Below are 27,188 nucleotides of genomic sequence, written 5' to 3'. Positions count from 1 at the left end.
GATGTTATAAAATGAAGATCTGTTCTCATATAAGGAGTTTGTTCTTCATCTTGTCTTTTCATATTCATTTTCACTCCCATATAAAACTTTAAAGTTTTCATTTCTTTTAATGTCTTTCCAATATCTTTTTCAACATCAGGTTTTACTATTTCAATTGATTCAGCTATTGATGATGGACCGGGTTCTCCAAATTGAAAAATCCTTATTTTTATACGCCCTTTAAATGCCCCATCATTGTTTTCAATATAATAGTCTCACTTTACTTTAAACTCATTTTTCTTGTGTTTTTGTGATTGAAGATGTATATTATAACTACTCTTCAAAGCATCCTTTGAGCAGATATCACAATGTTTTCTTTCCAACTCAAGAGGAGATATTTGATGAAACAGATTAAATGTATGTTTGTTGGTTTGAAGGTGTTTTTTATAATATTTATATTGGTGATTACAAACATCGCAGTATGTTGTATTCACCATATTTATATAATAAAACTTTGCTTAAACTAAAATTTTATTGATGAAAATTTCATTTAATTATTAGGTGAATCTGTGCTTAAAAGCATTTTATCCTTCAACTTTTTTCACTTAATAAATACAATGTTTCAAGACACAAAAGACAAGTTTCAATCAATCTCTTCATTTGTAAAAGATACTGAGAAATATTTCAAGAATGTAAAATTGAACAAAGATAAATATAACAACTATTGGATAAAAACAATTGTGGTGGATAAGATGAGTTCTTCAATTTCCTTCAGTGGAAGGGCTTTTAGTATACCTGGTAGAACATCAATTAAAGTATCTCCAACAAAAGTTTCTCCTCTCCTTCTGGTAATATATTCAAAACTAGAAAAAGCAATGAAAGAAGAAAAAGCATCAAAAAACAAAAACCTTATGGATGAAGCTTGAGAAAGAAAAGATAAGACCATCTGTAATATGCAAGGAGAAATTTGTATTTTTTTCAACAACCCTAAAGATGTAAATCCTGATGAAATAAAGGATGTTAATATATCAGGTGAAATGACATTTCGTTCAATAGTAGTTAAGGATCATTTTAAAATTACCTGTAATATCAAAAATGTTGTAGTTGAATCTGGTAAGGAAAAAAAGTACATAGATATCGATGGTAATATTATTAAATATGAGTCAATATGCAACTGAAAGTATTGATGAATTTCAGTATCAGTAAAGTTTTACTTTTAAATATGCAAGATTTCCCTGATTCTCCATGTGACAAATTTGAGAATTGTCCTGCGTGTGAAAGATGGGGATTAAACACAGAGTCAAAAGCCTATAAACAATGTATATTCTGTGATTATCTTGTAATTAATGACAATAAAAATTTTTGAAAGTAAAATAATTCTTTTAGATTTACACCAAAAATGAATTACTTTCCAAGATTGATTAGAGAAATGAATGTAAAGTATAAAGGTGATAACACACCTTTCCTTACAAGGGAAGAAACTGAACATATAAGAGAAATGTACAAAGGATTGTTGTTATATATTATTCATGGATGTGCTTTTCAGGGAAATATCAACACAAGATATTGCAAAAACAAAATAATGGATTATCTTGAAATTAAAGCTGAACTTTGGATAAAATATAGAGTTTCTAAAAAAAGCCAATAATAAATAAAAAACCTGTTTTCCAAATATATAAATTAATGATTTTTTACCCATTTGGGAAAATAAGATAAAATTTAACAATCATAAAAATCTTCCAAATTCATGAACATGTCACATAGTTGGTTCAAGCGGATGTGGAAAAACCTGCTTACTTTTGAAGATGCTCCTGACTCCCAACTTTTTAGATTATGATAATTTAATAATTTTCACAAAGTCGATTTTCAACCAGAGTATCAACTACTCTAACAAGTTTTTAATGCTGGTCTTCAAAAACAAGATATAATCGGTTTATTTAAACTTCAAAAAAACCGAAATGTTTATAACATTGAAGATACAATTCAACTATTTTGTGATACACAGAGATGTAAAAAGAAATCAAAACCGATAACTTGTATTCTTCATGATAAAACGGATGATATACCATCTCCTCAAGATTTGGATAAATCAAAAAAGAACCTCGTTATCTTTGATGATTGTGTTAATGAGAGAAACCAAACGGTAATGGGCAGCTACTACACAAGAGGGAGACATTCTTCTTGTAATTGTATTTATCTTAGTCAATCGTACTTTCAACTTCCTCGTTGTTCCATCAGAACAATGCTAATACTTTTATTTTATTCAAGTTAAATTCAATAGATATTAATCATTTTTGGAGAGATAATTGTTCTACATTATGTAGTATAAAGGAATTTGGGGATTACATGAAGCACACGACTGAAAATATTAATATATTGTTGTGAAACAAGATGAGATATTAAGGGATATATTTTTTGCTTTATAAACAATTACATATATAAATGACAACTATTATTATAAATCTTGTGGGTAAATCTGCTTCTGGAAAAAAACTTTCATAAATCAAGGTTCTTGTGTGGTACAAATGAGAATATTGTAAAGTTACTTAAAAAACACCCCGTGATACGCATTGCATCAACAACAACTAGAGCAATAAGACCTGGAGAAGTAAAAGGTGAAGATTATCACAATATTTTAGAGGAGGAACATATGCGATTGAGGATGAAGGTCAAATATTTGAGGAGGTTTCTCTTGGTTCAACAAAATATTCACATTGGAAGAGTGAGTTTAGGAAACTAAAATCTGGTGGTCTTGGAATATTAGAAACTATTCCAGAAGGAAAGAGACAAATTATTAAACATCTGAGCGGAGTGAAGATTTTATCATTCGATTTTGATGTTGATGAAGAAACTCAACACAAACGTATGAAAAGCAGAGATGCAAGTATTAGTGAAGAAGAAATTACAACTCGTATGAATGTTAATAAAGAAATTGATGAAATATTTAAAGAAAAGGATTTATTTGAACATATCTACTTGGATGATGGAGAAAAGGAAAATTTCCCTGTTGATCTTTACAATTCATTAAACGTGATTTTCCAATAAATAAATGGATGCGAAAGAAAGAGCAAGAAGATTTAAGGAACATCAAGAGTTGGTTTCAAAAGTTGTAAAACAACAGGAAGACATAAAGAATAAATGCAGACAGAAACTAACGGGCGGAGAAGCATTTGAAAGAAAACAAGAGAATTTTTTTAAATCACTTTTAAAAACTTCCCAAGAAAAAATGAAAGATGTTTCCACAGTTCCCACAGTAGAATATACTCATAAAAAACTTCAAATGTGAAAAGATTTTGACCAAATGACAGAGGAAGAATTGGAGCATTTTGGAGAATAAGAATATGATGATGAAGGTTTATTTCAACAACTGGAAGAGACCCCCAGATTATATTGTGAATACTCTTCAAAACAATGAATATTCAGCGGATTCAAAAACCAAAGCAGGACTCATTCCAACAGAACAAGCAGCAACATTTCATCTTGTTCAAGAAAAGTTATTGATGTTTAATGATGAATTAAGGTTCTTGGGTTCTGCTCAACACCCTGTTAAACTAACTCCGAGATTAATGTTTCTTCTCACAAAGGATGGAAGACAAGGTTCAACTGTGAGGGATGAATCAAAGTATATTGATAAACCATTGGATATGAAAAATAATGATGATAGAGTATATATTGATCTGCTGAACACTCTTAATTATAGGGTTAGTATTTCTGGTAAAAGTATGAAAAGTGAGAAGGAGAAACACATTATTCCGGCTTTAAGTATCCTTGGTTCAGGTATTAGTTTTCTTCCAAATGACCCATCGCAATTAGATAATAGACTGTTATTGTTGTTAGCTAGTAAGAAGGCTGGAAATAACAATTGTTTTAAAGAAGCATCAGCCATTTTAGACCAGTTGATGAACATGAAAATAATTAATAAATCTCAATATAAAGACATTTTATCTCATATTAAATAAGATGAGAAGAACAATCCTGAATTTTAATTTCACAACAAGTGACCACACATCTTCATTCCCATACCCACGATAACTTGACCCTACAAAAGAATATGAGGCATCTTTTTTGTCCATGGAAACTTATAATACCTTATTTAATATAACTGGGAAAAATGACAAGTTTAGTTATAATCCCGGAAGTGGATACCAAACGATAACAGTCTCACCCGGAGCATATGAGATTTCTCAAATATCTTCCGAAATTGCTCGTCTTATGAAAGAACAGGGTGATGAACCAAAAAATATTGTGATAGCCATTCAAAAACATACTTCAAAATCAACGTTAAAACTTAAAAATAACTACAAGGTTGATTTCACAATTGATAATTGATTTAGAGAGTTATTGGGTTTCTTCTCAAAAAAGATTGAAACTAATGGGACGTTTTACAGTGATAATGTCATTCAAATATCCTCAGGAATAAACTCGGTATTAATTCACTGTGATTTGATTGATGGTGCTTATAATGATGGAATAAAAACAAATACAATATTTTCATTCAGTGCATACTCAACCCCAATTGGTTATAAATTCAATATGGAACCCAAAAATTTGGTTTATCTCCCTGTGTCAGAAAAAAACAAAGAAAGAGTAAATTTTAGGATAACCGACCAAGATAATCGTATGATTTCTTTTCATTGGGAAGCCATGTCCATCAGAATTCACCTGCATGAAGTTTTCCAATAAATAAATACGATGGTTGTTGTGAGGAAACACGAGTTGGGAAAATTCAAAATAATTACAGGGGAAGGGATTTTCCTTTCCCCATACTACAAGGGTGAAGGTATGTATCTTGATAGAGGATATTATAAACCTAAGAGACAAAGGGGTGTTGGACATCAATTTAGAGGAGATGGGATAATTGACACTATAATGGGTATTGGTTCAACTATTCTTAAACATAAAGATCTAATTGGTTCAACTGCTTCTACTGTGCGAAATGTAGCAGGTGCTGTAAGGAGCAGAAAAGATGCCCAAAAGGAATCTCATAAATTACAAGCAATTAAAGTAATTAAGAAAGGCAAAACTCAGTTGTCCCCCCAAGAACGACAGAAAATAATTCAAATACTTGTGTCAGGGTTTCAAAAGTTTTAACATCTTTTTTCCTAAATAAATACAAGTATGGAAGCAATTGATAGTCTCTATGATTTGGATGATACCATTGTCATCTCAAACTCCACGAAAAAGAAGATTACTTCAAGGTAAATTCAATAACTGGAACAGACTGGAATGCAAATGGTACAAAAAGTTTTGAAATAAATGATCAACAAACCCATTTGAATCTATCCGAAAGTTTCTTGTTGTGTAAATTTAAATTCACTAAGGCTGGGAATAACACAAATGCTACACTCGTAATTGATTTCTTCTGGAAAATGTTTGATAGTGTTCGTTTGTAGATTAGAACACAAGAAGTTGAAGTGGTTGATTATGTCTCTGCTGTATCCGAAATGATGAAATTTACACTCTATACATTCAGTGATAGAATGGGAAAGGGGTCTGTCAAAGGTTTTATTCCTGATATGTCAACGGGAACAACCACAGACCCTGGATATACTCAAAGGAAAGGAGCGTATAATGATGATACAAAAGCAGTTAATAGTTTTACTGTGGCAGTTCCTCTTAAAGGTATATTTGGATTTTGCGATCATGATAAAGTTCTGTATGGTCTTAAAATTAGATTTCAACTCCAAAGGAATGATAATGAAAATAGATTGCTTTTTGGTGTTGGTAATGCTTTTGGTGAGCAGAAAAAATGTGTAATTGATGAAATGAGTTGGTATATCAGTGAATATACTTCTAATCTTAAAACAGAAGAGATGTTGTATAGAAGACTTAACTCAAAGAAACCACTTAGTGTATCATACCTCAAAAGAAGATGTCAACACGTTAAATTCACCCAAACCACTTACACGTGGAATTTGGGTGTTCTGGAAGGAAAGCCACGATATCTGTGGATCATTTTTAAAAAGCCAGATGGTGATACTGCGACTGATAAGAATAATGCAATGAGTGATAATGCTAAGGTGAAACAACTTCGCGTTTCTCAAGATGGAAAATTTTATCCACGAGACAGATTGGAAATTAATTGGGAAAAAAATAATTATGCTGAAGCATTCAACTCTTACGTGACACGAAAACGAAAGCGAATATCGAAAATCCGACGCGATAAAATTTAGCTATTGTCCTATAGATTCATATGCCACAACCAAATTCAAGATTGCTTGAGAAATGTAGGAGGAGATAGATTTTGAAAATTGTCATTTTTGCATTTTTTGCCAACTTTGAAGTCACGTGACACGAAAACAAAAGCGAATATCGAAAATCGGCCCAACCAAATTTAGATATTGTCCCATAGATCCATAGCCACAATCAAATTCAAGATTCCTTGAGAAATCTAGGAGGAGATAGATTTTGAAAATCGTCATTTTCGTATTTTTTGCCAAATTTGAAGTCACGTGACACGAAAACGAAAGCGAATGTCGAAAATCCGGCCTGATAAAAATTTAGATATTGTCCCATAGATTCATTTACTGCAATCAAATTCAAGATCGCTTGAGAAATGGCGGAGGAGATAGAATTTGAAAATCGTCATTTTCGCAACTTCAAAGGCCCCGTAACCTTGACCTTGACCGTCGGTGACCTGGAAAGTCATATCATCGTGTACGTCTCATCGACCTCTATCAGGATCAATAATTACCAGATCTCCCGCTTCAACTTCATTGTGAACGGACGGACGGACGGACAGACGGATCAAAGGACATCGACACCCATATTATTCGGTCATGCTCGAAGAGATGACTTAAAAATAAGACCATCTGTAATATGCAAGGAGAAATTTGTATTTTTTCAACAACCCTAAAGATGTAAATCCTGATGAAATAAAGGATGTTAATATATCAGGTGAAATGATATTTTGTTCAACAGTAGTTGACCATTTTAAAATTACCTTTAATATACAAAATGAAGTAGTTGAATCTGTTAATTAAAAAAGTATATAGATATAGATGGGAATGTTTTTTTCTACTAATTAAATGAGTCATTATTCAACTAAAGATTTTGAAGATGATGACAGTGATGATAGTATCTCTGTTGGAACAGAAGACAGTTATGATACCGAGAGTTTGTGTTCAAACGAGAGTTATGAAAGTAGTTTTATAGATGATTATGAAAGCACCAATGAAAGTACCGAAGATGATACCGAAGATGAATTTTATTTGAAGTAAAGTTTTACTTTATAAATATGAATAGTTTACTAGATTTTGAGCCTCGAGAATTTCCTGATTCTTCACATGACAAATTTGAGAATTGTCCTGCGTGTGAAAGACTGGGATTAAACACAGAGTGAAAAGCCTATAAACAATGTATGTTCTGTGATTATCTTCTAATTAATGATAATAGAAAATATAAAAAGGCATATAATTCTTTGAGATCTACACCATAAATGACTTACTTCACAAGAATGATTCGAGAAATGAATGCAACGAATGAGGGTGACAATACACCTTTTCTTACAAGAGAAGAGACTGAACAAACAACGACCATGTTTCATGGATTGATGATTTATATTATTAACGATTGTCATTTTCAGGGAAATATTGTTGCGGGCCGGCAGGGTCGGGTGAGAAGACCACTAGGTGGGGAAAAGCTACGTTGATTCCCACCAGACTCCCCGGAATTGTAGGCCATCGCTCACGGATAATTCCGTAACGCGGCGGGTCGCTTAAACGACCGTGGACGCCAATAACTCAACCGCGTGGCCTAGGGTCCTCCTGCCTATGGATGAATCGGGTTACCTAATTAACCACGCGGTTTAACCACCGGGGAACCACACCCTCAGTATGCCTTGTCCAAATCGGATCAGTCTACCAGATCGGATCTCCTTTCCGGATCGGATGCAGCCGAGCGGCACTGCCAAGGATGTACTGGCTAGAATGAATAGATTGTTGGGAATAAAGACCCGGCTAAACTTGGATTCGAACCATGTTGGACCAATGAGGGAAAAGAGAAAGGCGAGCTGGGAACATTCCAAATGAGAATTATTTATTAACAAAAAGCAAGGAAAAGAATGTGGCACAACAAAGGTTTATTGGCGGTGTAATGCAGGGAGAGATGAGAGAGGTGTGGGGTGCAGCAATTTTACAAGCAACTTATAAATCAGACACAGTGCAGACTTGACGCGAGATTAATAAAAGCAACAATCACAACAATAAAAGATCTTATACAGGCTTACTTAACGGACAGGCGCCAACACTCACAGACACACACTCAGACAAAGTAAACCCAATTGTGAAAGGGACTTTTGCAGCCAGGGAGGGAGGGAGTTGAGGTTACAGTTTCTCGGTACCTGAGCGTTTCGGGGGAGGGATGCTCCATGGTATGGCACCCGACAATGGTTGATTTGTTCGCCCACAATCGTATGTGTGGAGATCGTGTCTGCAGGAGGGGCTCGAGTGGAGAAGAGTGGAGTCCAAAGGAGGCGACAGATGAGTAGCAGGCAGGACCAGGCAAGAGGCCATTCGGCAAGGTCGTGAGGTCAGAGATAAGGAACAGAAAGTGGGGCCAGACAGGAGGCTTGATAGAGAAGCACGGGGTGGTTTGACGTCGTGTTTCGGCAGAGACAACTGGCAGGAACACTCACTCTCAATGACTCCTTCTCTCCTTCAATTCTCTTTACTCCTTCTTAAATACTTAAAAACCTCTCTCAATTATCCTTCCAACCAACTTGCAATTCTCTTCCCAACCAACTTGCAATTCTCTTCTCAAAAACACACCAACTACACAGAGACCTGTGCTTTTTAGAACCCGGAGGTCGGGGAGGAGCCTTGCCGAAACCTGACATCATTGTCCGAGCCGAGCATGCCGATTGGACCGGCCCTTCATGTGGTACGGCTTTCTGGGCTGGGTTTCAGCCAGACTCCGGTATGGTCTGCCCATGCCGCGCATGTCCGGCCTTTGGCAGGTGGATGGTGGTGCAGCTTTAGCGTTTGTCCAGCCGAACGTTGGGATTTTGCCTCTGAAAATGAGTCGCTGGGTAGACAGTGGTAGACTGTGGCCAGCGAAACGAGGATAGCAAGCGAGATGAAGGCACCATAGATCGTAAAAGGAGTGAATAAAATGAAACGGGAAAAATGATTTATTAACCTAACTAATAGCCCATTGCAACACACTCCCTTGTCTTCCCACTAGACAAAAGGTCGGGACCTAACTACACATATATTAATGGAATAACTGACTCAGGACAACCATCTACTGTGTGCATGCGGTTCCGAGAACCGTTTCAATATCAACACAAGATATTGTATAAATAAAATAATGGATTATCTTGAAATTAAACCTGAACTCAGATAAAACATAGTTTCCAAAAAAGCCAATAAAAAATGAAATGACCTGTTTTCCAAATATATAAATGAATGATTTTTTACCCATTTGGGAAAATAATATAAAATTTAACAACTATAAAAATCTTCCAAATTCATAAAGATGTCTCATAGTTGGTTCAAGTGGATGTGGAAAAACCTGCTTACTTTTAAAGATTCCCCTTACTCCCAACTTTTTAGATTATGATAATTTAATAATTTTCACAAAGTCGAGTTTTCAACCTGAGTATCAACTACTCTCACAAGATTTTAATGCTGGTCTTCAAAAAGAAGATATAATCGGTTTATTTAAACTTCAAAACAAACTAAATGCTTACAACATTAAAGATATAATACAACTATTTTGTAATACACAGAGATATAAAAAGAAATCAAAGCCGATAACTTGTCTTCTTTGTGATAATACAGATGATATACCTTCTCCCAAAGATTTGGATAAATCAAAAACAGAACCTCCTTATCTTTGATGATTGTGTTCATGAGAGAAACCAAACGGTAATGGACAGCTACTACACAAGAGGGAGACATTCTTCTTGTAATTGTATTTATCTCAGTCAATCATATTTCAACTCTCTCATCGCTCAATAAGAAAACAATGCTCACATTTTTATTTTATTCAAGTTAAATTCAATAGACATAAACAACTTTTGGAGAGACAATTGTTCTACATTATGTAGTAAAAAGGAATTTGGGGATTATATGAAGCACACGATGGAAAAATATAAATATATTGTTGTGAAACAAGATGAGATATTAAATGATATATTTTTTATTTTATACACAATTACATATACAAATGACAACTATTATTATAAATCTTGTGGGTAATTCTGCTTTTGGAAAAAACTTTCATAACTCAAGGTTCTTGCATAGTACAAATGAAAATATTGTAAATTTTCTAAAAAAAAACACCATGTGATTCGTATTGTATCGCCAACAACCAGAGCAATGCGACCAGGAGACGTAGAAGGTGAAGACTATTACGATATTTCAGTCGAGGAACATATGCAATTGAGGAATGAAGGTCAAATAATCGAGGAGGTTTCTCTTGGTACCACTAAATATTCATATTGTAAGAGTGAGTTAAAGAAACTAAAATCTGGTGGTCTTGAGATATGAGAAGCTAATCCAGAAAGAATGTTACAAATTATTAAACATCTGAGTGGTAATGGAGTTAAGATTTTATCATTAGGTTTTAATGTTGATGAAGGAACTCAACGTAAACGTATGAAAAGCAGAGATATAAGTATTAGTCAAGAAGAAATGACAATTCGTATTAATGTTAATAAAGAATTTGATGAAATATTTAAAGAAAAGGATTTATTTGAACAAATCTACTTTAATGATGAAGAGAAAGAAAATTTCCCCGTTGAGCTTTATAATTCAGTGAATGATAATTTCCAACAAATAAATGGATGCGAAAGAAAGAGCAAGAAGATTTAAGGAACATCAAGAGTTGGTTTCAAAAGTTGTAAAACAACAGGAAGACATAAAGAAGAAACGCAGACAGAAAATAACAGGTGAAGAAGCATTTGAAAGAAAACAAGATAAAAAATTTTAAACCACTTTTGAAAACTTCCCAAGAAAAAATTATAGATGTTTCCACAGTTCCCGCAATAGAATATACTCATAAAAAAACTTCAAATGTTAAAAGATTTCAGTCAAATGACGGAAGAAGAATTAGAGCATATGGCAGAATTAGAATATGATGATGAATTATTATTTCAACAAATGCAAGAGATTAATCAACCCACTGATTATATTGTGAAGGCTCTTCAAAACAATGAAAATTCAGGTGATTCAAAAACCAAAGCAGGACTCATTCCAACACAACAATCAGCAATATTTCATCTTGATCACGAAAAGGGATTGATATTTAATGATGAATTAAAGTTCTTGAGTTCTGCTCAACCCCCCTGTTAAACTAACTCCGAGATTAATGTTTCTTCTAACAAAAGATGGAAAACAAGGTTCAATTGTGAGGGATGAATCAAAGTATTTTGATAAACCATTGGATATGAAAAATAAGGATGATAGAGTATAGATTGATCTGATTGACTCTCTTCATTATAGGGTTAGTCTATCTAGTAAAAGTTTGAAGAATGAGGAGGAGAAACACATTATTCAGGCTTTAAGTAGGCTTGGTTCAGGTGTTAGTTTTCTTCCAAATGACCCATCACAATTAGTTAATAGACTGTTATTGCTGTTAGGTAGTAAGAAGGCTGGAAATAACAATTGTTTTAATGAAGCATCAGCCATTTTAGAGGGAGAGCACGCTGTTGATGAACATGAAAATAATTAATAAATGTCAATACAAAGACATTTTATCCCATATTAAATAAGATGAGAAGCACAATCCTTAGTTGTAATTTCACAACAAGCAACCACACATCTTCATTCCCATACCCACTACGACTTGACCAACAAAAGAATATGAGGCATCTTTATTGTCCATGGAAACTTATAATAACTTATTTAATATCACCGAGAAAAATGACAAGTTTTCGTTTAATCTGGGAAGTGGATACAAAACGATAACAGTTTCACCCAGAGCATATGAGATTTCTCAAATATCTTCCGAAATTGCTCGCCTTATGAAAGAACACGGTGATGAACCAAAATATATTGTTATTGATATTTAAAAACATACTTCAAAATTAATGATTAAACTTAAAAATAACTACAAGGTTGATTTCACAATTGATAATTCATTTAGAGAGTTATTGGGTTTCTCCTCAAAAAAGATTGAAACTAATGGGATGTTTTACAGTGATAATATCATTCAAATATCCTCAGGCATAAAGTCGGTATTAATTCACTGTGATTTGATTGATGGCACTTATAATGATGGAATAAGAACAAATACAAGATTTTCATTCAGTGCATACTCAACCCCAATTGGTTATAAATTAAATATGGAACCCAAAAATCTGGTTTATCTAACTGTGTCAGGAAAAGCCATACACAGAGGAAATTTTAGGATAACCGACCAAGATAATCACATGATTTCTTCTAATGGAGAAATTATATCCATCAGAATTCACCAACGTGAAGTTTTCCAATAAATAAATACGATGGTTATTGTGAGGAAACACAAGTTGGGAAAATATAAAATAATTACAGGGGATGGGATGTTCCTTTCCCCATACTACAATGGTGAATGTCTGTAACTTGGTAGAGGATACTATAAACCTAAGAGACAAAGTGGTGTAGAACATCAATTTAGAAAAGAAGGAGATGGGATAATTTGATACTCTAATGGGTATAGGTTCAACTATTCTTAAACATAAAGAACTAATTGGTTCAACTGCTTCTGCTGTGGGAAATGTAGCAGGTGCTATAAAGAATATAAAAGATGCCCAAAAGGAATCTCATAAATTGCAAGCAATAAAATAAATTAAGAAAGGCAAAACTCAGTTGTCTCCCCAAGAATGACAGAAAATAATTCAAATAATTGGGTCAGGGTTTCAAAAATTTTTACATCTTTCTTCCGAAATAAATACTCGTATGGAAGCAATTGATAGTATCTATGATTTGGATGATTCCATTGTCATCTCAAACTCTACTAAAAAAGAAGACGACTTCAAGGTAAATGCCATAACTGGAACAGACTGGAATACAAATGGAACAAAAAGTTTTTAAATAAATAATGAACAAACTTATTTGAATCTCGCCGAAAGTTTCTTGTGGTGTAAATTTACATTCACTAAGGCTGTGAATACCACAAACGCTACACTTGTAAATTATTTCTTCTGGAAAATGTTTGATGGTGTTTGTTTGTATATTGGAACACAAGAAGTTGAAGCTGTTGATTACGTCTCTGCTCCATCTGAAATGATGAAATTTATACGTTATTCATTTTGTGATAGAATTGGAAAGGGAGCTGTCAAAGGTTTAATTCCTGATATGGCAACGGGAACAAACACAGACCCTGGATATAGTCAAAGAAAAGGAATGTATAATGATGATACAAAAATAGGTAATAGTTTTACTGTAGCAGTTCCTCTTAAAGGTATATTTGGATTTTGTGATCATGATGAAGTTCTGTATTATAAAGTTCGATAAAATTAGATTTCAACTGCAAAGGAATGATAATGAAAATAGATTGCTTTTTGGTGCTGCCAATGCTTTTGGAGCTCAGAATAAATTTTTTATTGATGAAATGAGTTGGTATATTAGTGAATATACTCTTAATCATAGAACAGAAGAGATGTTGAATAGAAGACTAAACTCAAAGAAACCACTCAATGTATCATACCTTAAACAGAAGATGCCAACACGTTAAACTGAACCAAACCACTTACACGTGGAATTTGGGTGTTCTGGAAGGAAAGCCACGATAACTGTGGCTCATTAAAAAAAACAAATGGTGATGCTGCTAATGATAAGAATAATGCGTTACTTGATAAGGCTAAGGTGAAACAACTTCGCGTTTCACCAGATGGAACATTTTATCCACGAGATAGATTGGAAATTAATTGGGAAAAAATAATTATGCTGAAGCATTCAACTCTTACCAAAAGGTGTGTGAAAGCAATGGAAATAAAGAACCCATTTTGGATATGACAGCATTTAACAGTCTGTATACAATCTATGCGATTGACCTGAGTGCTCAAAAGGAAACTATAAAGTCTAATCGAGTGGATACTTCCCTATACATTGAAAGAGGAGAAGGGGAAGAAGTTGATTCACATTGTTTACTTTTGGAAGAAACAGAATTAGAGATTAATACAGATAATGGTGTTATGATTCGTCTCACATAATTTTTTTGATAAATTAGTAGTAAAGTGCCAACTGGGGTATATGTTAATCAAATCAATCTTCATAAACTATCATCTTGTATTCAAAATCAAAAGCCTTGTATGATTAACATAAATACAATTCAGAGAAAAGGAGCAGTAAGAATTGATGTTTTGCTCACAAGAGAACAGGTAAAAATCTTGAACGATACTGGCTCACTTAAAATTAAAATGTCAAAACAAATGTTGAAGAAATATTCAGTAAGAGAGATGAGTGGAGGATTTCTCCCATTTCTAATTCCTTTATTTGCTGGTTTAAGTGCGGCTGGAGCATTGACGGGTGGTATTTCAGCAGCGGTGAAAACTGCCAACGAAAGTAAGGCTCAACTCAGGGCTCAAAAAGAATTGGAAAGACATTACAAAGAGTTGGAGAAACAAATTAGTGGAAGTGGTGTAATTGTAGATTTTTCCGAAAAAACTTGAAAGTCTGCATGATAAAGCGAGATTGTTACTTGGAGATATGCTTTCTTCTCTCGCACAAGCAGGTGTAAAATTAACTAAAAGGGGTAATGGATTATCACTTCCTCATAAATAAATGAGCATTGATGAGTGGTTTAAAAAACTTAGAAAGAATACATCAAATTTAGAACTTGTCAAATATTGTAAGAAATTAAATATTCATAATGTGCTTATTTGTATGAGAGATGAATTAACAAACGTGTCTAAACAAACAAAGAATATTATTATGAACTTGGAAGATAATAATGGGAATGGTTCTCATTTGGTTTGTATTTTTATTAGTCAAGACAAATATTATTTTGATAGTTCTGGTCTTCCACCACCTGTTGAAGTAATAAAATTCTTACAGAATGGTGTTTATCAAACATTTCAAGTCCAAGAATTATATTCAAAGTGTTGTGGTCAATTATGTGTCTATGTGTTATTTCAACTAAACAAAAATAAAATTTTTAATGACATTATTTTTAATCTAATATAAATGACATGTTCGTAAATATGGTTCTATCTTTGGTGTATCCCAAGAACTGGATATTGATTTATCAAATTATTACACAAAGGCACAAGCTGAATGACAGAAATATAGTATTGCAAAAATATTAATATGAAAAATGCTTATAAATTAATAAATTATCCAAGCCTGACTGACGTGAACGACTTGATGAGATTAAGTGATTTATCACAATATATATCCTTAAATAAAACGGCTATGTATTCCAAAGATACAGAAGTGTTGATTTTATCTCTGGGTCATACAGAATTCACAGTTTCAATTAAAATAAAATTTTATAAAGAAGGGCATATCGTTTGTAGAAAATAGAACAATGGGGATATAATATGATTGATTTAGGGTATAATTGGTCATTCAAAATTAACCAAGAAGACCTGGATCAATTAAAGCAGTCTCTTAAGGAAGAATATTATCCACTTGGTGCCAAGAATGAGTTTTGTGGAAGCACGATTCGCAAACAACAAATAAAATAATTTAATAATGGTAAAATCAATAATGGTTTTGCCATAATTTATATCATGAAAACACAAAGAACAGGATTATATATAATAAGTAAGGGAATACAAACTAATGTAACTATGGGAAGATGGGGAGGTATTTCCTGTCATTATATTAATCTGTCATATATTTTTGATGCATAAATGAGAGCAAGAAGGCTTCAATAAAATTATCATTTCTGTGTCCAAGCATACCTTCAAGAAAAGGGTATTTGGTATTTTAATAAATATGTTCTGCAACATAAGAATGAGGTATTTTCAATAAAAGATTGGCTTTATGTGGATGTTAATAAACCAACAACTTTTGATTTAACTTAAATGTTAAATAATGAGAAAAATTTAAAGTTAAGAAAACACAATGCTCTTTCAGAAAATCAGAATAAATTTTATTTGTTTCCTGTGGTAAAAAAAAAAAATTGGATGCAGGAATATCAAGTAATCCAGATGAATATATGTGTGATATTCTATGTGGTGAAAGTGGTTCAAGGATAGTAAGGGATGTGGATGGAGCTGAAGAAACTGAGAAGAGAGAGAAGGAGGAGGGGGAGAGGGAGGAAAGAGAGAGAATAAATAAATATAAAAATATGAAAACCAGTGAGATTTTAAAAAGATCAATGGTATTACAGGAAATATAACAATCTCAATGCACTGAGGAGGAAAACAAAGAATTGGCAAGTCTATGAGAAATATATGCATCAAAACTCTTAACATCGGTTTCTGGGAGAAGATTTAAACGAGAAAGTGGAGATAAAGGAGAGAAAGAAGGAAAAGATTACATTATTAATGATGTTGGTGTACATGTAATTGACTTTTATTAAAGTTTTACATTTTTTTCATAAATAAATGGAGGAGAGAGTGAAGACATTTAGAAGGATTCTTTATGTTTTAAAAATTAAGATTCAAATGTGCATGTTGGAAACTAAAAAGGTTTTCACACCCTGTTGGAATTTTTCACATAAATAAATGATTTATTGTCTGAAATGTAAAAAGAAAACCAAGAGTAAAAATATCTCATATGCTGAAAGTAAAAATAATAGGGTTTTACAAAAAGGTAAATGTTCGGTGTGTGGCTCAAAAAAAGAGTGAATTCATCACCAAACACAAACGAAAGGGAGATATGTAAAAGTTTTTTATCAGGAAGTAAATTTGCGACCACTGGAATACCAGGGGAATTACATCTACCAGGGTATTCTTTCTGTGGTCCAGGAATAAACTTGAATATAAGCTTAGATAAGGCTGACAATCCTAAACCGTGGAGCAAACTGATCAATAGGGTTGAGGAAGTGTGCATGAGGCACGATATTGATTATGGAAATAGCACATCGTTGGAAGAAAAACATGAAGTCGATTGAGAAATGTTGTATAATTTGTCTCTGATACAAAATCCAACATTGAGAGAAAAAGTTGATAGGTTCAACGTGAAGAAGATGATCAGTGCCAAATTGAAACTTGGGCTTGGCAATCCAAAAAACTTGTCGGCTCTAATGATGTCATTAAGATTGAAGAGGAATTAGCTGATGAAATACATGAACCAATAATCACAAAGTTTCATCGAAGGAAGGTTTATTCCAAGGAAGTTGATTATATCTGGTCGGCTGATTTAATCAATCTCAATAATGATAAGGGATACAAGTATGCTTTAACTGTGATTGATTTGAGGAGTAGATATGCGTGGGTTGTTCCTTTGAAAAACAAATCGGGTTATACTCTTATGTTAGCTTTCCAACAGATATTCAATAAAAGCAAGAGAAAACCTAAAAAATTGTTGACTGATGAGGGTACAGAGTTCTACAACAGAACATTTATGAATTTTCTTGAAAATAACAACATTACATTATGCAGCACCTTTAATGAAGGAAAAGCGGTTGTTATTGAGCATTTTAATCACACTTTAAAAGAGGGACTATATAAAAAATTCACTCAACTCAGTTCTCAACAATGGTTATCTTTAATTCAGGTCATTGTAGATAAGTACAATGATACGATTCATCTTCTTCTTCTTCTTTCGGCTGCTCCCGTTCGGGGTCGCCACAGCGGATCATCCGTATGATCCACATATTGATTTGGCACATGTTTTACGCCAGATGCCCTTCCTGACGCAACCCTGGTCACCTCTTACGACACAGGGATATGGTACACCTATTTTAACCGGGGTATACACCGGCCCAGTACACTGGTACTCATTTCGCCGACCTCGGAAGGATGACAGGCTGAGTCAACCCCCTGGTGTATTAATTCAGTGGCCCAACGGGACTTGAACTCAGGACCTTTTGGATCCCAAGCCGCTGCCCTAACCACTGCGCCAACACCAGGCTACAATGATACGATTCATACCTCAACAAAAATTAAACCATTGGATACATTTACAAAATTAAAATATGAAAAAGAGATTAATGGCAGAAAACGTAAGTTCAAAGTTGGTGATATAGTAAGAATATACAGGTGGAAATCTCATTTTGAAAAAGCTTATACCAAGCGACGGACAAATGACCTTTTAAAAATTGTTGATGTCATCGGTACAGTTCGTTGGACTTACAAATTATGTGATTTAAAGGGGGAAGAGATTTTAGGTTCATTTTGTTCACAGGAATTACAAAAGACAAAGACAAATTGAATTTTTTTTGACTCCACCCCTTTTTGACTCCACCCACACAAGCCCCACCCACGCAAACCCCATCCACAAAAGCCACATCCACACAATCCCCAACCACAAAAGCCACATCCATACAAACCCCACCCATGCAAACCCCACCCACGCAAACCCCACCCACATTAGCCACATCCACATCCATCATATCCAGGTAATTAGTGATTAGTTTATTAGTTCCTACTCACAAAATGTTTATTTATTTTTTTTTTAAATTGTTCCACCCACACAAGCCACCGCCACACAAACCCCATACACAACAGCTCCACCCGCACAAGCCCCACCCACACAAGCCCCACCCACCCACACAAGCCCTACCCCCCTGTGCACCCCACCTTTGACCTACCACCCCCCTCATCCCACCCCCCACCCTTCCCCACACACACACACGGGGAGGGGAGGGAAGAGGGATGAGGGGAGTGGTGGGTCGTTGGGGGAGCGCACCAACCCCCCAACCCTCACCCTTACTCACAATGCTAGGCCAATGGAAGGAAAGGACAAACACGGACAGATTGAAAGTCGACAAATGATTTATTTATAATAAAATAAATAAATAAAAATAACTTTTTATTTTCTGAGGTAAATAAATGAATAAATTCCAAACAATCGAAATGAATAATTACTCAGGGAAAATCAATTAAAATGACAGGAAAGAGATAGAGAGCAGATGCTTATCAGGGGTTGACTTACAACTATACACAGACAAGGGTACCCAGCAGGTCATTCATGGGGGGTTGGGGGGGGGGGAGAAAAGTCGTCTCACCAGATAGTAGTCGTCCATGAAGTGAAAACATCCTGACGTGTACGTGCATGTCCCGTCCGTCGCCAGCACCCAGCCTTGCCGTGCACCCACTCGCCATCAGCCTTGGACACCAGTCAATGTCTGGGGGGCACCGATATCGTCTGTCATTCGATTGTTTAGACCCTGGTGCTGTGACATGGGCAGCTCCTCACACTTCACGAAACTGGTGATGTCCAGTGACCCACACGGTCCATCGGTGACTGACCCGCGCCTCACTCGTTGGCGACGCTGCTCACACCCACAAGCGCACCACACGCTTGCTTGCTAAAGCACTGGGAAGGACGATTGTCTCGTTGTTGGCGCTGGTCAGATACCTACACGCTCACTCCCTCGCTTCCTCGCTTGCACGCTTCCTCTCTGGCTCACTTCTTCCCTCGTGCGCTTACACCCACTTCTTGCTCGCTTCTCACACGCTTCCTCTCTCACTTACTTCTCTCGCGCTTCCACGCTTCTTGTTTGCTCGTGCTTTCTTGCTCGCTTTCTTTTCTCTCTCAGAACGGACCGCCAATTCTTTTTATATCTGCGGCCCATCTCGGCAGGTGCAGAGTCCTGCCAAGCTCACCTTGCCCCACTTGCACACCATTACTATGATGACCCGTGCACTTGAAAAAAAGGCGGGCCTCGGCGCTCACAAAAAATATGTTCATAAACGTTGCTGAGGAAAAATAGGGGGTGCCAGCCCTCGTGAAAGAATTTTGTGTAAAAGTGTCTGTCGTAAAGAAAAAAAGCTTTCCATAAGAGAGGGGATCTATTCTTTACCCTTCTCAACACCACATTTAAAATCCCATTAGACATGGGGATGGGGCTAATCTGAACACGCATTTGAGGAAATAACTGTCTGAGGACCTGGATGTGTGGATGCATTCATCAGACCGGATTCTGAAATCCGTAACACTATATATATATATATATATATATATATATATATATATATATATATATATATATATATATATATATATATATATATATATATATATATATATATATATATATATATATATATATATATATATACACGTGTGCATGCACACACGTGCATCCATCCATGTCCATGTGAGGAATACTTTTTGTGTCTTTTAATTACGTACGTATATTCATTAAACATGCACTATTTGAATGTACCTTTGGACCCTTTAGACTGCTGACACCCCGTCTACTTTTGAAGAACCTTTAAGACCCCCAAGACCCTAAAGACCACTGAAGACCCCGAGTATCTGAAAGATCCTGAGGATCCATAAGACCCAAAAGACACCAAGGATCAAACGGCATAAAATATTTAAGCCCTCATGTGTCTAAAGTGTTTTGAGGGTCTAAATGGGTCTTAAAAGGGCCTAAGGGGTCTAAATGGGTCTCAGGGTCTTAAAAGACAAAACAGCAAAAGGGGTCTAAAGTGTCGAAATGGTCTTAAGGAGTCTATAGGTCTGAAATGGGTTGAAGGAGGTGTATATGTCGTAAAAGGATATAAATGGGTTTGAGGGAGTCTAACCTCTAAAGGGTGTAAATGTCTAAAGGGTCTCAATGGCAAAATGGGGTCTAAAGGGTGTAAATGAGTGATGATGGGCCAAATGACCTCCTAATTACTGTTTTGTTTAAAAGCCCTATTCAGCTGCTTTGTGGTTAAAAATCTGGTCCTATAAAGATGTGTTGTGATTAACATTTGGAGCTCAAAGCAGTAAGGTCACAAACAAAGAGTAAAAAACTTACCTTATTGTGAGGTGGTTGTTGGAGGTTTACACGTTGGCATGTGGTGGCTTGGAGATGGTGGCATGTGGGTTGCACGGCAGGCAGTCAACATGGATCTACCCGAGTTTATGATGGTACAACTGCCTCACACGTGCCGTAACGACGCCACATGTCATCTTTTTTTCGCCACTGACTTTTTTTTTAAATTGAATTTGTGGCTGATCTGGCTTTAATTGTACAACGCTCCTTCCCAATTCCATATGCAGGCAATACATGATGTCATCGCTGGGCACCGAAGGAAGTACTCAGTTTTTACTCCATTTGTTTTCTAGCTTGTCTGGGCGATATCTCAGCCATCCTTTTGAGCTATAAATCTGAATTTTGGGGACAAAAGTGAAGAAGTGCTTTGGCAAAAACGTCATTTAAAATTTTTTTATTCATCAATTAATTTATTAATTACTTCATTTTTTTCGATTTATTAATTCCTCATTTATTTTCTTTTTCATCTGAGCAATATCTCAGGTGCCTTTTGAGCTAGTAAACTGACACTGTATTTGGACACGACAGTGACCAAGTGATTTGGCTATAAAGGGTATTTTTGATTCATTTGATTATAAACAATCGATTAATCATTCATTTTTCAATTAATGACTTAATTTTTAAAAGTTAGATTCAGTTGAAACAGTGCTGGTTTTGGTATGTTTTAGCCAATTTTCTTAAGAAATGAATTATTGTTCGATTATTATTTTGTTATTTTAATTATGCAATTAATCAATCAATTGTTGAACACCGCTCTCTTCTAATTCCGTCTCCATGTGTTGCACGGCAACATCGCCATGCATCTATGGATTTGTTATTTATCTATTTGGCATGGGGGTGGTGTACTTTGACTGTGCGTTTACTTGTTTAATGTACTTGTTTACCTGTCCAAACTGTAATTTTCAAATTACAATCGATGGGAACTTAGAACGGCCTTCGTGAAAAAGACACCAATTGTCTCACCGATCACCCAAGATCATCACAAATTAATGAAAATAAAGACGTATTCGAAATCTGTTTTGTTATGAGACAATTGGAACACAGTCTCAATACATCTGTATAGGTATATGGATCAAAATCTCTTGTTTTAGACGACAGCATGCAAATTTTGAGTGGAGATTTATAGGGTGTTTATTTGGTGAAGTTAGTTAAGGTGGTAACCTTTTTCTCCAGACGTTTTTTTCACCCTTGAGAGTTATGTTGTTTTCCGAGCAGCACAATTACCTTTCAATTGATGTATAGGTTGTATTTGTACTATTTTCGTTTTTGAATGATTGGTGTATTTGAGAGGCCACTTGACTCATTCTTCCCCAATCTTACCGATCATGGTAACATCATAATTAACAGTTATTTTTGACATTTGATACCATATTTGATGATATGAGTTCACCATCTCACCAATTATATAGGAATCCAGGTTGAAATCCGAAAAAAAGATTTGACTTTTGAAAAAGCATTGTATATATGGATCTACCCTGGCAGAGCTGGCGACAGGTGTTTATGTTTATGTGTTTATGTTATGTTATGTGTTTATGTTACATAAACTCATGTGTTTATGTTATGAATTGTACGAAAATGACTTGTTTAGGTGCATTGTTTACCACGATGCACCTAAACATGGGTTTAAAACCCAGAGTAAAGTGCATCATGGTAAAAACATGTGATACTACAAAGTTTTGTGGCCATTATCCTTTGGATCTTAGAAGAGTAGGGTAACAAACAAATAAACAAACATTTTGCTATATATATATATATATATATATATATATATATATATATATATATATATATATATATATATATATATAATTTAATCATATATTTGTATAAACATCTCCTTAATAATATTTTCACTGTTCATATTAGATTTCACTAATTCTATTTGGTGTCGTTTTATGATGTTGAAGAAAACTTGTTTTAATCTGCTAACTGCAGCTCCCTGTTTGACCATACAAACCTGCAGTATCATTAAGATCTTTTCCACAAACTCCATACGAGCTTTTAGATGCATCTTTTTCAGTCATGGATTCTTTCTTACAATCGGTCCATAGAGGCCAGCTTTGTGAAGGGAATAGCTTGTTGTTGATTGATGAACACTGACCCCCATCTCAGACATAGATGCGCGCGCGCACACACACACACACACACACACACACACACACACACACACACACACACACACACACACACACACACACACACACACACACACACACACACACACACACACACACACACACACACACCTTGAGTAAAGGGTAACCAAATGAGTAATTTAGGATATTTTTAGAGATGTTCCAAATATAATGCCTATTGTTCAGAAAGCTAGTTATTTTGATGTTCCTGCACGTTGTCCAAGTGTTACCTGGCATAGCAGCCTCAACATGCCATTTTCACTCAGTCTTTATGAAAGACAAAGTGAATCATTCATTATAAAACGATGCTTTATCGATGTTCATCCACATTAACCTGCCACATTATGCTATTTAAGCAAATTGAGTCTCAAACATCATATTTATAAGAATCAAAATAAACCAAAAGATGCATAATTTTTTTTTAAAGCAATCTCATTTTCCAACAGCAAACAAAATATCAGTAAAAAAATAAAAGAAAACGACAGGATTTATATAATTTTGCCATTCATGTTACAAATAGTTCCGCAGTAATTGTGGGAAGGTGTAATTTGGATGACTGTACCTTGATGTGTTTCGCGGCAGTGACTAATTGTGTGTAACAGGAGGACGGAGCGAATCTGTAGTTCATTTGAACATGGAGAGGGTCAGTTGCTGCACAATGAACTCTTGGCTTATGACAAGGCCAACCAACACACGAGCTATGTCGCTGGTAAGTTATTGGTGCTGCTTAACAATCTCAAAAGAAATCCTTCTGAAGCTCAGTTCGATGATCAAAGATTTATTACATACTTAAGAATGAGATTAGCTCACCCCCCCCCCCCAAAAAGAAATGTTGGGTTTATGAAAACATGCTGATCAATGAATGGGGTAGGCAGGTGGGGATTTTTTGGGGGGGAGGGGGTGTAAGGTTTTTTTTGGACATGTTTAAATGGAAGCAATACAATATTTCAAATTCTATATCTTTCAAAACCAGTATGTTGATGGTTGGAAAGATGTAGAATCATGAACTTTAACATGTACATAGTAAGATACAAAATTAGAGGTAAAACAGTATGGTGTACAGAAGTCAGAGGATTAAAAAACACCAATTTAGTATTGACACCAAAGGGCAGATAATTAAATGACACCAAAGTGTGGAGGAGCTCCTTGTGAGCAAAGGGCCATCCACATCTAGGACCCAACTTTGTCTGCAGACGTCCATCTGCATTTGTGTTACAACTTTCTTGAGTAGGTTGGTGTCAGGATTTGCACTCCGTCCACTGCAAAACCCTTCATTTCAAAAAATACAAAAACGCAAAGAAAATTGAAGACCCAGACCATGTGAATACCTCCTCTGGAGCTGCCCTCTGCAGGGCAGCTCATCGGATTATGGGATTGGGGCAAAGCCTTCGGGGCCCTCACTCTTTGATGATAGGAGGAAAACCATGGGGTAATAATCCCACATCAGATTGTGGTAGTATGTGTCATGGTGGTGCTGAGGTGCCGACCACCCGAAGGTAATCTCTTGAGGTTAACCTGAGGCGTACCTTCGGATAGGTGCCTGCAATGTCCTATCCCTAAGAGAGGATCATCACCTGTCTCTGTTATCATCTGAGCTCAAGCGATTGAACATTGGTATTGCAGCACTCTTTGAGGTTCGGAGAATGGATAGTGGTGAGATATTGGCCGGTGGTTACATCTACTATTGGTCTGGTCACTCTGATTGTTTCGGTGTAGCTGTGACTCCAATGATAATAGAGGTAACACTGGTCAATGAGCGTATTGTGAGAATAAGGATTTGTCACTCTTTGGATGTCATTTCCCTGGTCTCTGCATGTGCTCCAACTGAGGCGAGTGATCTCACCATGAAGGAAGCATTGTATGCCATGCTAGAGTTTGACGTTGATCAGTGAACAAGGCGAGATACTTTTCTAGTGTTTGGGGATTTCATTGCATCAAAGGGAACTGATAGGGATGGTTATGAGACATGTGTTGGTCCCAATGGGTCTGGAATTGTGAAACAGAAAAGCACTAAGCTCCTTGACTTTGCAAGAAAGTCGTGGACATTGGGTGGTGGTTCATGGTTTTAGCGCCCACAGGCTAATCGCAGGATTTGGTTGTCCAACGCTGGTGGTCTGGCAAAGGAGATATACCATGAGCTCATTGATGGTTGCTGGAAGATGATCCAGAACTGAAGGGTCGACCGGAGTGCTCAGTTCCTCAATACCGACTACAGGCTTGTGGTAGCAACTCTAAAGTTGCAGCTTAAATCCTGGAGAATGGTACCATCCCAGCCTAGTCTGGATGTTGGCAAGCTCAAGGATGAGAAGGAAGCTGAAGAGTTTGCGAAGAGGCTGAGTGGGCATTTGGGGGGTCTGGGTGCTTTGGGGAATCCTGAAGAGTTGTGGAGTGCCTTCAAGACTGCCATTCTTGATGCTGCTGGTGGATATCTTGGAACTTACCTGAGGGTAAAGAATAATATTGTGTCTCAAGGGACAATGGTCACCATTGACCAGAATAACAGGTCCAGGCTTAAACACTGGAAACTATTGACCTGAGTCACAGGGCCAGACCTGTGGTCAAGTGATTCTCGTATTGCTTACAGGGGAATTCACACATTGCGTTCCTCCAATCATGTCCCTCGGCGCAGTGCAGTTAGAGCAGAGGGTGGTGGGCTCTTGACAGAGGAGTCCGAAGTGAAGGCCCACTGGGCCGGTTACTTTGAGCGGCTGCACCTGGCTGATCCACCAGCTGTTGAGTTGGATGTCAGGGGTGTTACTATCCCCATTGCAGACCTTCCAATCAACTGGGATCCACCTTCTTTTGTGGAAACACTGCGGTGAACTGCGGTGAACCAGTTGAAATGTGGTAAAACTCCTGGGATCTGTGGCATCCATGCTGAACTTCTCAAGGCTGATGTAAATGTTGTACTCATGTCGTGGCATGCAGTCGGTGCTCTGCCTACAACACATGCATCATCCTAATGGAATGGAAGAGGGGCCTTGTTGTCCTTCTTGGGAAAGGGAAAGGTAATTGCCACGACAGCAAAAACTACCGAGGTGTGACACTGCTCTCAGTGCTGGGCAAGGCCATTTCTCGGATAATTGTTGATCGTGTTCGCCTCCATCTGTTTGAGCACCAGTATTCAGAGCAGTCAGGAGGTCACTGATTTACAATCACAAAAGAGGACAATGATTGACCGCATCCTTGCCCTTTGGGTCCTCACCAAACGCAGACAAGAATTTTGGCAGTGGCTGCTTGCAGGTGATGTTGATCTCTGCAAAGCATTCGATTCAGTGAAACAAGCTGCCCTCTGGAGGATTATTGGTCTTCGTGGGGTACCACCAAAACTGATCAATCTAATGTCTGTACTACACTCTGGGACTGAGAGTGCTAAGAGATGTGGCGATACCATCTCTGACTTATTTCCATTAGTTCCTGGAGTTCGTCAGGGGTATGTATTGGCCCCCACACTTCTCAGCACTTGTATGGACTGGATTCTGGGGAGGATGTCAGAGAGATCAAACTGTGGTGCATTGTTTAAGAATGTCAAAATCTCTGACCTTGATTTCGTAGATGATGCAGTCATTTTTGCAGAGACTATGGATATCCTTTTGGGGGCCCTGGAGGTGCTGAATGAAGTCGGAGGTACTGGGATTATGGGTTTCTTGAGTGAAAACTAAGGTCCATGCTTTCAATGACATCTGAGATGCTGTTATCTTGTCCGCATCTATTTGTGGGGAGGATGTTGAGGTCTTGGAGCGATTCACTTACCTCGGTAGTGATATTCATGTCTCTGCTGTCTGTGAGCCATCAGTCAATATACGTCTGGGTCCAGCCTGGGGAGTCATGTATTCAATGGATAATGGGGTGTGATGCTGTTGGTTCCTGTGAGGAGGAGGAGGAGGAAAGTCTGATTATTCAGGTCCTTGCTGTTTCCAGCCTTGCTCTACAGATGTAAGACTTGGACTCTGACCAGGGATCTGAGAAAGACAATAACTTTCGTACCAGGTCTCCTCAGAGAATCCTTGGCTATCGCTGGTCAGACTTTGTCTCCAACGAGCAGTTTCTGAGAGTCTCAAATGAGATTTGTTACCTGCACAGTCCTTGAGCATCAGCTGCAGCTGTATGGACATGTGGCTCATTTTCCTGATGTTGATCCTGCTCACTAGATTCTCTTAGTGAAGGAGCCTCGCGAGTGGAAGTGGCCAATTGGCCGACTACATGTCTCGTGGTTGCAGCAGGTCGATCAGCATCTCAAAGAAATGGGATGGGCCAGGCATA

General features: G+C 36.5%; 1 protein-coding gene across 8 annotated transcripts in view; it reads left to right on the top strand.

The window, feature by feature from the left end:
- LOC147025338 (carnitine O-palmitoyltransferase 2, mitochondrial-like) overlaps window positions 1-27,188 on the top strand; it is a 138,984-nt gene that overhangs the window by 27,832 nt on the left and 83,964 nt on the right. For all 8 annotated transcript variants that reach the window (XM_085886215.1, XM_085886219.1, XM_085886218.1 and 5 more), the window contains one exon: window positions 23,528-23,634. In XM_085886215.1, coding sequence (XP_085742341.1) covers window positions 23,528-23,634 — 107 coding nt within the window. The remainder of the gene's footprint in view (window positions 1-23,527; window positions 23,635-27,188) is intronic.

Source organism: Eptatretus burgeri, chromosome 6 (genome assembly GCF_056783735.1).
Source record: "Eptatretus burgeri isolate ZD-2024b chromosome 6, Ebu_testis_v1, whole genome shotgun sequence".
Taxonomy (NCBI): Eukaryota; Metazoa; Chordata; class Myxini; order Myxiniformes; family Myxinidae; genus Eptatretus; species Eptatretus burgeri.
This window is presented reverse-complemented; position numbering and strand designations above follow the sequence as displayed.